At 39.0% G+C, this 13,593-nt stretch overlaps 1 protein-coding gene across 4 annotated transcripts in view; it reads right to left on the reverse strand.

Annotated features, from left to right (window-relative positions):
- sh3gl1b (SH3-domain GRB2-like 1b) overlaps positions 1-12,833 on the reverse strand; it is a 35,227-nt gene extending 22,394 nt beyond the window's left edge. For all 4 annotated transcript variants that reach the window (XM_065246740.1, XM_065246739.1, XM_065246738.1 and 1 more), the window contains exon 1: positions 12,465-12,833. In XM_065246740.1, coding sequence (XP_065102812.1) covers positions 12,465-12,509 — 45 coding nt within the window. In that variant the 5' untranslated portion in view covers positions 12,510-12,833. The remainder of the gene's footprint in view (positions 1-12,464) is intronic.
- Positions 12,834-13,593: the final 760 nt, after the last annotated feature.

Below are 13,593 nucleotides of genomic sequence, written 5' to 3' on the forward strand. Positions count from 1 at the left end.
GTTCATTTGTAGGAGTTGTTAACAAAACGTTTTCAACTGAAACTGGTAACCTTTTATGTAGTTTGGCTGTTCGTTTAAATAACAACAGTGTTTAGAGGACCTGTAAAAGCAAACTCAAAAAGCAAGTTTATGAAAACTATGCCTTTTCATCTCTGTGTAAACCAAAAAATAGTGAATAAGTGATAATGGTGATTTTATGTGCATCGGTTTATTCAGTCTATTGGCATGCCCAAGTATAACCAAAAACAACAATGGCAGCCTACAGGACTGTGTTCGTTCTGCTCAAGAGTTTATTAATGCTTCGCCAACAAAGTTTACAAAACTTTGACTGCTGATGCTTTTGTTGTCTTGTTTGTTGATATGTAAGCAAACATCATTAGTGCTCGACATTACCACTTGACTTGCTCGACTGGACAAGTAGCTTGAAAATTCCCACCAAATCCAAACTGACCGTCACAAACAGATTTTTCCCACATTGCGTTTTGCACTAACTCTCTCTCAGGGCGCACTCACAATATCCTAACCAAACCAGACCATGCCCCAGCATGAACGTCCTCCCTCCCTATTCCCCCATAAGGTACTCACACTGTACTTTTATCGATCCGAGCCCGGGGGCGCTTTCGTCATTAGGATGCGATTGTTTTGAACAAAGCAGGACATAAGGCTCCTTTTTAACACTGGAACCCATCGTAATGTTAAGTCTGTGTTTTTTTTCTGAGTCGTTTGGTGCGCGATGACACACAGTCCTCTCACATACCTATCATATTGCTTAGTTGATAAGGTTTTAACGAAGGCAGATGAAGGTGGGTGGTCGCGTAATTGACATCACTTCTCTTTAAATGCGCTCTGGCGCGATCAGCAATCACACTGGGCCTTCTGCGCCTGCCTGAGCCCAAGTGAACCGCACTCCAGCTCACCTCTGCAAGCCGGCCAGGGCACGATTAACAAAACCGTGCACAGAGCGATCACACTAGTCAAACAAAACAGGTTTTGGGGGTCAAACACATCGGAGCATGGTTTGGATAGTGTGAGTGCGCCCTTACATGACAGGTTCTGTAAACACACCTGTGGTGTTAGGGGCTAATCACACCAACCGCGCTTTAAACGCTTCAAAACGCAAGGCGCGACGCACTGCCTTTTTTAAAAAGAGCAAAGCGACGCAGCTTTTTATATTGCTAAGCAACCACAGAGTCAGCTGTCTTGTCAATCAAATATTGAAGCGTGAGCTCTCTTTTGCTGTTAACTGTCATATTAGCAGAAACTTTAAAAAGAGGATGCTTGCTCTGACCTTGTTGAAGGGTGAGAGGTGCACAAACACGCAGGAAAGAGTGAGTGACTGCAGTCCGGTTCTTCAAAGCAACTGTTCCCTCACTACGACGTAAGGCCCACCTCTCCTCTCATTCGATTGGACAATGGAAAGACGCGGATGACGTCGAGGGCATCTCCGCTCTCAGCACTCCTTCAAAAGCACGTGCTGCGGCTGGCGGCAAAAACCGCAAGGCGCACTGCGTGCATAATCACACCAAAAGCATTTATGGCACTTGCAGGCGCCTTTTTCGAATGATATTCTATGGGCAGGGAGTGTTTGTGCACTGTTTATGCGCGCCGAGCTCGTTGCGGTTTGTGCTGCCAGCCGCAGCACATGCTTTTGAGCAAGCGCTGAGAGCGGAGAAGGGCCCAACGTCATTCGCGTCTTTCCATTGTCCAATCGAATGAAGGGAGAGGCGGGCCTTACGTTGTGGTGAGGGAAGTTTACAGTTGCTTTGAAGAACTGGAATCCACTCCACTGCGTTTCCAAGCGTTTAAAGCGTTTTGGTGGGATTAGCCCCTTAGTTACTTCTCTGCAACAGTTAAATCTCATTTTAGGATGCGGAGCCATGCACAAAGTTACAGAAATGCCATGCACACCACACGCGCAAAAGTGAGCACAGCTGCCCACTCACGACATTTTTGTAAACTTGCGTACCGCTCTGCATCCTACCTGAACGCTCACTGTGTCCCCGCATCCGCAGATCTTTTTGACAGAATTTTTGTGTGTAAATGAATTATTTTTAAGAAAACTGTATATAATTCCTTAAATAATTTAAAGGAAAAACTTTTCATTTTTTTAACTACATTGATGTTGTGTAAACAGAGCCTCAATGTCAGTTATAATGTAAACTTAATTTACACTGACCAAGCTCCATATAAAAGTAAGACTGGAAGAGAACAGAGTTCTTTTTCACGAAGTTCACTACTGGGTCTAAGTTTTACTTCTTTTGGCAGGAAAAATACAGAAAAATCTATTAAGACTTTGTCTTGTGAATTTCATAAACAAATTACACAATTATATGAATAACAACTAGAGCAGTAATTCTCAAAGTGTGGTCCCAAACCCCCTCAGTGGTCCGCCAAAAGATGACATAAACTAGGCAAGTGTTTATACAATCGTCACTTATTTAAGTAGATTTTTAATGCACTTGCAAAACTGTGATATCAGTTCTTGCCATTCTGTTTTAATAACGTAAAAATGGATCGGTGGCTAAACCAAAGAGGAGTCAAAAGAAGGATCAAGCGTCAACTGAAAGCAGCTAAAATCCACAGATCTATTAGTTTTGTAATGTACTTGTTTTTGTTTCATGTGTAAAATCCCTGTAATTTCAGTGATTTTGGACATTAAGGGGAACATTTTTTTCATAATTTTATTGTTACCATAGTTACAACCATAGACTTCACATACCCACCACCTCAGTTTTAAACTAATGGCTCTTTGGAATGACATTAAGTGGGACCTAGGCGGTTACATTATTTTTAATTGCAGTTTTTTTCATATGTGCAGTTTGTTGTTCATATTAAGCTGTAACTCATTTCACATTTACTTGTTCAAATGAAATAAAATTCATATAATAATTTCATAACATAGCATTGCATTTGTGTTTAAAAAAAAATTTTTTGACTTGAAACATTGGCATATTAAACTTAAATGTAGCTTTTTTGTTTTTTGGGGGTGTGTTAGAGTGGGATTCTGTTAGGTGGTCCTCAGAAAAAAATTGGAAGATAAAGTGGTCCTTGGGCTGAAAAAGTTTGAGAAACACTGAACTAGAGAGATAGAAAGAGGTGTCTAGGCTGAATTATAGTGTAATGAATCAACTCCTGAACTTTTCAGACACCAGTTACAAATGCAAAAATCAAAGGGCTTTAAGCATGACGTCAATTTAACAATCATCTCATGCATATTCCAGAAAATATGTTCAAAAGTTCTCGAGAGACAAGAGAGCTAGTTGCTTACACCAAGAATAATGATCTCAGTCCGACACTCCCACAATGCAACTGTTCAACAGACCATGAGAAACACAATGATTATGCACATTTACAAGGAAAAGACGGCTTATCAGCAGCCATAGAGATAATACAGAGGTTCAGTTGTGACAGAATGTTGATAATGAAGGCAAAGTTCTGCTCAGACACAACTACACTCTGGCAGCCACAGGCTAGCCCCAAGAGAAAAATAAAACCGGGACACTCATGAAGATCAGAATGCATGACTGTGATGTATGTATAACAGCCACAGAGACGAATAAAAAAAGCAAACGCTTATTTTTGCATTTCTTTTAGTGACAGTAGTTGAGCAGAAATTACACACTTGGTCTTTAAGACTGGCATTATGCCACTGGCTGGAGTGGGTGAAAGTAAGGTGGAGAAACTGTATTTTATTGAAGCCAGTACACTTTATTACACTTTACCAAGCAGAATGAATGTGCATAACAAGAATGCACTCAAATAAGGATGTTTACTGCTCGCAGTGTCTAAGTAAGAAAGCTGACCAGACTAGGGCTGTGACAGTGGCAGTATTTTACCACCACGATGATAATACACTAATTCACTGCGGCGGTGCTGTGGTTATAGAATGTGTGTGTGTTTGTGTGTGTGTGCGCATGCACTGATGCATATTGGCTTATATATAATACATATATTTTGAAATACAAAAATTTAAAGGAGGATATGTTTCTTATACGTAGGGGTGGGCAATAAATCGGCACGTATAAGCTAGGCTACTGATTGATTGATGGGCGGGGAATGCGCTTAACTCACAAACCATGGATCCGGATAAGGATGCAGCGATTAACTATTTCACTGTTTCACTATTAACCGCGCTTTAAAATGTCACGGTTAAGTAACCGTAAAGCCTCCGCTACACCGCGTGTTTTTGTTTCACGCACGCACACACAAACCAGATCCACGAACCACCAAGAGGCGCGTGCGGCATGCTCGTTAGCGCACTGTATGACAAAGCTCCGCGTTCAAAAGAATATGTGCGCGTGACACGTCCCTTGGTTGTTCGTGCATCGGTGTGTGTGTGTGTGTGTGTGCGTGCGTGCACGGGTGCGTGAAAGAGCCACACTCCAATCAGTCTGTGCAGCATTAAAAACCTCCTCCTCAGGGATCAAATCCGGGCGGGGCTCATGGTGGTCTGACTGCATTTAATAACGTTGAATTATTTTAACGCGTTAATGATTTATGAATTAATAGCATGAGTTAACACGTTAATGCTGCCAGTCCAAAATGACTCGCAGTACCCAGTCCAGGATGACCCTGTGTTATTATTCGTTTTGAGAGGCTCTTATCATTTTACTAATACTTCAAACAAATAAAAATAAAAACATTTATTCAGTCCAAATATAAAATTACATTTATTTCAAAGATCATCAGCCTACAGGTTTCAAAAGGCACCTATACTGTTTAAGTCAAAGCCTGCTAGGTTATTATTATTATCATTTGTCCAAGAATTGGACAAAAAATACACAAACTGAAAATACAAAAGAATTTAGCAATTGTTCAAAAATGTATCCATGTGATTTTTTACATTAATGTTGTAAAATAAATGAGTCCATAATAACCGTACAACCGTGATTATTTATCAGACTATAACCGTACCATCAAAATCTATAATCGTTGCATCCCTAGATGCGGACAAAACAGGCGGCAGCTGATGCAGACCCTCTATTCAATTCTTATAAAAGAAACCCCTGGCCATATTTAAGGGACCACTTTGGATTAGGGTTGTGCCGATAGACGATATCATCGTCCATCGTGATGGTTGACTGACATCACGATGGAGAGACACCATCGTGATGCCACGCCCCCTCCCCACTCCGCTGCGAGTCGACATACACTTACTCTCTTCTATATAGACTATAGTTAACCTTATATCTTTGCGTGAATTGCTCTATAAATTAAATAGAAGACGTGAGACGTGACGTGTGTTAGTCTGTGAAAATATCCTGTCAGGCATTTGATCTTGACTAGGGATGGGCACGGATATTCAAATATTCGAATGGCAATAATAATTCGAATTTAAAAAATGCTATTCGAATGTTTGTTTGTTTTTAATGTGCCACCAAAGGGTAACAACTTATTTAATGCTTTTTCACTTCATCTATACTGTCTTTTACAGACTTAAATGTAAAATATACATGAACATTAATTTGTATGTATTTCTGATTGTTTGGCAATGCAGATTGCAGACGAATTTAAGTTTTTCCTTTTATCTCCGGGTTTGTCCCCGCCGCGCCGTATTTGGCCACTGGCTCAGTGAGGGCTCACGTGTATTAAACGTGCTTTTCCGCCGCCCGAATCAACACATCATGAGAGATTTGTAAGCTTTCTGTTATAAAGTCTACTTTATTTTGTTAATAAAGAGACAGACACGGAGAACGAAATGAAACGGAGAGCATTTATTATATGCGGTGCTTTTTCGAAAATGAACCGGATAACTGCACTTGGCAGTTTAAAGCAAAGCACCGTCTTTGTAAAATGTTGTAAAATTAAGCTAACGTTAGTAACTTTGCACAGTCAAAAATAATGTATCGAGCCAGCTTACGTTATTTGTAAAATAATGTTAAATACAGATTTTCAATCTTGTTCAATCCGTCTGTTGTTTTTATCGGATAACCATCATCAGGAAGAGTTTTCTCCGCAGCACCGGCATTATTGTATCTAGTCAGAAAAACGGGCTTTCACCGAAGCAGGTAGGATAAATATGGTTTTCTTTATTCACAAATACGTCAAACTAAACTGAGAAGATATTTATATGGCGACTGAGCAGTCGGTTATGTAGATGTGTTTTTTCGTTTGCTCCGGGCTCTTGGTGTTTTGAGTCTGTTTAAATGATGATAGCCTACTTTGTCAAGTCCTCAAACTTTAAACTTCGGAAGTCCTCAAACTTCGCTTAGATTTGGGGTTAGTGTATAATATTTGGTATAATATAATGTATGTAACATCAAACAGTAATGAATTAATACTAACGACCGACTTGAAACTAAGGATTTGACTAGACTTCGCTCCGCATTAAGTTTTAACGCATTTTTTTCTGAAGGATATTTTTACATACATATATATACATACAGAATATAAGTTTAGCTTGCTGTGGATATTTCCTAATTATAAGCCTTCTGTGAAATTATGACAAAATGAAAAATACAAAACACGCATGTCTTAATTAACATAATTTAAATAAACGAATATTCGTTCTTTAAGAGCTTAAATATTCGAAAAATTAAATATTAAAAAAATTAGTAAATTACTGGAAAATGCCCATCCCTAATCTTGACATTGCTAGAATCTTGTCTTTTTACATGTTGTACATTTTATCTTAAAATATTTAATTTTGTACAAGAAAACAGCCCATATTAATCATTTATTAGTAGCCTTTTGTAGTGTCTCGGGAGATCGTGCTCATTGTTACATTGAGGCTATACTGCACTGAAGCGGCAGATTAAGATATAAACCCAGAATTCAGGGAACGTCTAGAACAAGAAAAGGGGAACAACACTCCGACCGAAACGCAGGATTTACATACACAGACCATGTTTAAATTTAGATGTGTCTGGCCCTGTTCACTTTGTCTAGTTTTAATAAGCTGCGGATTGAAGTGCTGGCTGCTCCCCGCGGTGCTGAAGACCCGCTCTCTGACGGAGTACTGGTGGCACATATGCACAGATATTTACGTGCAAAATTTGGAAAGCGCGGAGGAGTCGTTGGGTTAGTAAAAAAATGAAATTATAGCTTTTAAATAGAAAAAAATATTTATGTAAAGAAATTTAAAGGTGCTAAAAAAAAACTCTTCTTCAGTGGATTAAAGCTACTTTTTTCCCTTATGTGCAACCTATAGGAAAGAGACATTAGTTGGGATAGTAAAATAACAAAATTATAGATTTTAAGTACAGAATAGTATTTATGTAAAATATATATTAAAATAAAAAGTGCACAACTCTTCTTAAGTGGAAGTAATAAAGTAAAATAACGAATAATAATTATATAATAACGAATAATAACGAAAAATTAAAATACCCCCCCCCCCCCCCGCCTAACGATATCATCGTCCATCGCGATGGTTTACGTAACCATCGTCAACTGCCAATTTATGGGGACATCGCCCAACCCTACTTTGGATCTTAAAAAACTCGACATCAAACTGGCGCAAGCATGTTCAGGTAATGTAATAATACCAGGCAGGCACATAGACTGAAGGTCTTGCTCTGCCCCGTGCAAGTGATCCCACTGGTGCGTGTGCTCTGATGCGAAGCGAGTGTTTCATTCCAATGGAAGGATGCTTCACGCTCGTGAGTACGGAATTGCCGACCGTGTATTTACCGCTCAACGCATCAATTGCGTGCATTATCTTCCAAGGTCTAGCAACTTCGCGCAGGGTCATTAGACATTGCAGAGAGTGAAAGAGAGGGAAGAATAAAGGTCTTAGACATCAAGTACCTATAGGTCAGGAAACTAGAAGACGATAAACGTGTAATATGTAAAGGATAAATGTATATAGCCACTGCACACATCTCATTATATGCTCCTCAACAGGCCAATTATATATATATAATGTTTAATAAAATAATGTATATTAGCAGCAGTAAATAAATTTCAACCTAACTATAGCTCAGTGTTTCCGCTATATACATTCAACCGTGGCGGGCCGCCACGCCTAAAACATCCCCGCCACGCCTGCGGTTGTGGATAGAAGGGATACAGCAAACGAAATCTCGCCGGATGGGCACTGTTTTATCCTAATCCTTCACCCAAACCCAACTCTAAACACAACATTTCACAGGATTGTAGGATGTATGTGTATCTCATGTAGCCAGAGCCGCTGTTTTCATCCTAAAAATCCTACCTCCAAATCTAATCCTAAACTTTTTGCCATTTTCTGTATCCCTTCTAGACAAAACCCACAGCCGCAGCTCGCAAAATAAATTAAGCTATACCGAAATGTCCGCCCAGCAAGAAAGAAAAAAATTCCTTTCTGGATTCGCGTTGTTCACTCATTTATAAATGAATCTCCTAAAATATCATTATTTCCCCCATGGGTTTAGTTCATGCACAAATAGATTTAAATCAATGGATGATGATTAGGCTACGTCTCTGTTTTGAGAAATAATAATAAAATAAATAAGTCTACACGAAATATGTTATAATTATCAGATTGACAAAACGAATAAAAAAGTTTTGAGTTGCTGTTCTTTTTTTGTGATGCGCTGTTAAACCAAAGCAGCAGAAAGCACGTCATGTTTTTAATTATTTTAAATAAGCACAAGGTTTTCTCCTTATTGTGAGTTTACATAAATAAAAATACACAATTTACAGATTCGAATGTTATTTTACTTTTATCTGTCTGGCAATAAATTAAGGGTAATTTAAGTTGCAAGGTCATCAAGCGTATGCTGTTCAGGCTGTGCGCAGGGCTGCGAGAAAAGACATGATTAAACTTTCGATTTAACATATTACGAGTTTTTTGGACATTCATTTGTAATCACTGTACTCATATTATCAACTTATCTGGCCATTAGTTATTCAGTATAGGCTATAAGCGCAGCGCGCTGCTGACCGCTCAGCTGTCAGTCAATCTGTGCTTTAGATCGACACTCACAAAGTTTCACATTAAATGATAAGATATTTGTCCAAAAACAAAAGGCTAAATACTGAATACAACTCATATAGGACTGCAAGACATAAGTTGAATCTGTTTGGAAGGAAACTTATTCCCGTGGAAGAGAAGGACGTTGGTAATAAAAACTGGAGGCAGACGGTGAGACTGTTTCATCTGTTTTCAGACGAAACAACAGGGTCGGGGTACCCGCGGGTGAAACTTCTAATATTTGATGTAACGGGTGTAATAATATTAACGTGTTATATGCGTTGTAGATCCAGGTCGGGACTCAATATGCGAGAGTAAACTGCGGGTCTAACATCCAAGAACAGAATTCGACTCGATTCCGATAGGTAACAGATTTTAAATGTCCCCGTGCTTATTTGTGTTTAAGATCTGTCTGCGAAGGGCATAAAGGTTTCTATAACTGCGCGATTTGCGGTGTGACCGGGTCGGGGTCTTTATGTCAGACAGGCCGGGTGTGGAATAAAATTGCTGCCTGCTGATGTCGGATAAATGTTCTGTCAATCACAGCGGTGCGGATTATCAAACAGGACTGTGCGTGACTTTGCAACAGCAAACCCGAGCACGAACTTGCACACTACATTAAAACTACAATGAAAGATCCCTATGAAGCTATAAAACTTACGTATTTTTAAGAAAATACAGTTTAGATCAAACATAGAAAAGCAATATGCTATAAATATAAGGAAAAGTAAATGACAGCATGAAAATGATAAAAAATACATGTTAGTTTACTGTAGCCTATTTTCTACATTAAAAAAAAATAATGTAAATTTATAATCATCATGGGCGCCCCCTGCCGCCACAGCTGGAAAAAATCCTAGAGGAAACACTGGAGCTGATGTATTTACTAGCTGACCTCATAATTTTGTCTCAAGAGTTCACAAAACAATAAAAGTTTCTTGGTTATAAAAAGCTTTTAATTTTATTTACTTTTTGTAATTGCACAGTAAGTGTAAAGGTTCTCCTTCAATTAAAATCAACTAGTTGGTGATTTATATTCCCTTTGTCCTTTTTGAGCTTTACTAGAATCACCCACTTCACCCCACTGTAAAAAAGTAACTTTTACTCTGAGTAAAGTAAAAATGACTTACTTTTTACTTTTACTCGAGTAAATTCTTGGACCAGTAACGTTACTTTTACTTAAGTACAACATTTTATTACTCTTTCCACCTCTGCAATATATAATGTATTATATGCACATTAAAAGTGACTTTGTCGCTCTCGTCTCTTTCAAAAGAGGCATTTCGTAATCTGGTTGTCATAAACAAAAGTGTACCGTCCACTCAAACTGACGAGAGATGTTTGACGTGAACATCACTGCTTTGTTCTCATTGGTAGTCGCTCCCGAAAGTTGCTCATAATTTGCATAAAGTTAAACATTTCTCAATTTTGTCACGCAACTGGACATGCTCAACCCAGTTACCAACGGCCACTGTTGCTTGTGTCGCTGGAAGTCGGCAAGCTTCCATTGAAATCAATGAGATTGCGTCGCTCTGCTACTTCTAGTCTGAATGCAGCTTTATACGTCACAACGTCAAGCAATAGTTGGGTTACTTAGCAACAGCAGACTCTCTGGAATGGCCAAATATGTTGAAAAGAAGTTTGTAAGTGGCACGGTCACGTTTTCCTCGTGGTTTTATACGTGAAATGTGAAGCAAATGTGAATTAAATGAGCATATGTGCTTGACCATTTCAATGGGTGCTCGAGCCTAGCGCTGGAGCACCCACGGGATCAGCGCCTATGTGCGCGTTTATTGTAGCACTTCCATCCGTAAAACAACACACGGTTCAAGTGAGGAACCTTATTGGGGTTATTATGTTTTCAGCCAAGGTAAAAACACGTTCTGATGGAGTACTGGTAGCGCAGATTGACTTTTCATAGTTTGTGACGTGCACAGAACCGCGGGTCAGACTTCACCACCGCGATGGCCCTTATGACAACTGTCACAGCACTACACCAAATCTATATTTCAGTGCAAGTTGAATCCTGTGCATAACTGTATGTGTGACAAATAAGCTAATTTAATTAAGTGATTTTCCAAATAAAGATTTTAGGTAAATTGCTCAGAGGAGAAAGCTGGATGGAGGGAGTGACTGGTGTGAGAGTGTCTTTTGGCAGGGTCTCCAGCCTCTGTCAAGTATTATTGAATACTGTGGAATGCTGGCATACGTTTTCTGCAGCACTGCAGTCCAATAAAAGGAGCCAAGCAGCGCACCCCCACCCCCCTCAGCGCTGCATGATTCATGCTATGCCTCCAGTTCCCGAGCACTCACCGCCGGCCGTCCATTTTTCTCTGACCCTCTGAGCTCTTCCAGTCATGTCCCCACTGGGAATCTGAATCCGCTCCTAACAGGAAATTGGGCAACAGATTGTCCCTTCCTGCCGAGTATAGCAAACATGCATTGAGATGCACCGTTTCCCCTACATCTGTGATGTGCCCTTAGGAAAAGAAGACCACTGCCGAAGACGAACCAACAAATTATCGAAAACACTTTAACTGAAGTGTTGAGTTAATTGTATCATAAAACACATACAAAAAGTTCAGTGTGACAGCAAGGCTGAATATTATGGAGAGGGCTTTTCCTGATCACAGAAGTGAAACTTTTAAAAGATAAACTTTTAAGACTCCACAATGGCTACTTCTAGCCCAAGAGCATAAACAGATAAATCTGTTTGCCATACCAAACTAAATGTGAACTGATGCAACTTGTAGTTTAATTAAATGCAGGTTTATTTAACCCACTCGCACTAATAAAGTTACATAGCTGGATATGCACACGTTTTAATGAAAGCCAGTTGGTGTAAAGTACCACTTTCCAACTACATAGTCAGCTTAAAGTGTGACCAACTACCATAGAAACACACAAAAAAACAAAACCCACCGAAAATGTACTTGTTAGCAGATGGCACTTAAAGTGCAGCCAAAGGAAACTGCGGTATACCTGATGCAGCAGCACATTCCTAGCCATTTGAATGCAAATTTTGCACAAATACACAGGCACGTATTTCCTAAAACGATTTAGTTTTCTGTCTTCACGCTTAAAATTTCAAACTTACGCATTTACTGCAGTAAACGTGGCAAATGGACTGATACGATAAAACGGGGGCGTTGTATTGCATTATCCAGCTAAAGCAAATGGGTCCCCTTCCGCACAAATGCAACACATTATCACCTCTATTAAGGTGTGATTGCACCACTAAGGTGACACTGGCTATTTATAATGCATAAGAAAGCCATCACATTTGAATAACAAAGCAGAATTAAGGTAACAGTTAGAACAAGACCGACAGTAAACACAAAGATAGCAGTTTGTATCATTTAAGAGCATGACATTACACAATAGCAAAATACACTAATAAACAGGTTACACATAGCATGCAAAAGCACATAAAACAGTTTCTAAGTGCTGAATAGCAAGCTGAAGTTTAGCGCAGCGTTAGCAGGCTAACGTTAACTTTCAGCTAAGCTAGCTGGCACAGCACTGCGGTTCAATGGAAGAAAACAACAAGAAAAAGTATTTTGCAAACCTGGCTGGCTTTATAAAACTGCTTCTTCAAGCCCGCCACGGACATCTTCAAAGCGTAATCCCCTTTTCTCGGCGATAAAACGACTTATAAATTAGATTGTATACAGACACAAGTGTGTGACAAAAAGTCAACGGTCGCTGAGTGAAACATAAAACTCAAGTCCTCAGACAAACGACACCCTCCCAGTCCACAAAAAATATTCCAGCTGGCAATTGGAAAACGTTTAATCACCAATAATATCACTGGTTCTCTTAAGAATTGTGACTTTCTCTTAAATGTGACTTTTATACGCTGTAATTACACCGCATTTGTAAGTCTTGAGAAACTAGCGGTTTCCTGCGCAACGCAAGCACATTCCTTGTGTGAGTGTAGAAGGGGCTGGAAAAGGGATAGGGACAGAGGCGCCCACTACAGGTCAGGAAATGCATTGCACATAAAAAGCAAGTGCTTTAATAGGCCAGATGATGGCGGCAAACTACTACAATTCTACTACAGTTTCTAACTAAACTAGTTCAAGTAGTAGTTTTCTAACCAGTTAGTTAATAAAAACAATACCATCATGGAAAATACTGTAGTATACAGTATTTAGTAAAGCAAATGGTAGTGTTCAGCATTATTTTATAATATGTATTACCCTGATTTAAAGGGATAGTTCACTTTAAAATGAAAATTCTGTCATCATTTACTCATCCTCATGCTGTTCTAAACCTGTATGAATTTCTTTTTTTCTGATGAACACAGCAGTAAGTGACCATTGGCTTCCATGGTAGGATAAACATATTTTGGAAGTATTTTGTTAAATGATGAAGAATATAATTTAATAAATGATGGTAAGCACACAGTTGACGGTACCCATTAAATTCCATTATATTTTTTATTCCTACTATATAAGTCTATGGTCACTTACTGCTGTGTGTTTACCATCATTTCTCAAAATATCTTCTTTTGTGTTCATCAGAAAAAAGAAATTCATACAGGTTTAGAACAACATGAGGATGAGTAAATGATGACAGAATTTTTATTTTAAAGTGAACTATCCCTTTAATGTGTACTTTATATTAACTATAGTGAATTGGTAAACTTTATTAAATACTATAGTATACTTTAATATTAATCATGATAGGATTAA

The sequence above is a fragment of the Paramisgurnus dabryanus genome, chromosome 11, assembly GCF_030506205.2.
Source record: "Paramisgurnus dabryanus chromosome 11, PD_genome_1.1, whole genome shotgun sequence".
Classification (NCBI taxonomy): domain Eukaryota; kingdom Metazoa; phylum Chordata; class Actinopteri; order Cypriniformes; family Cobitidae; genus Paramisgurnus; species Paramisgurnus dabryanus.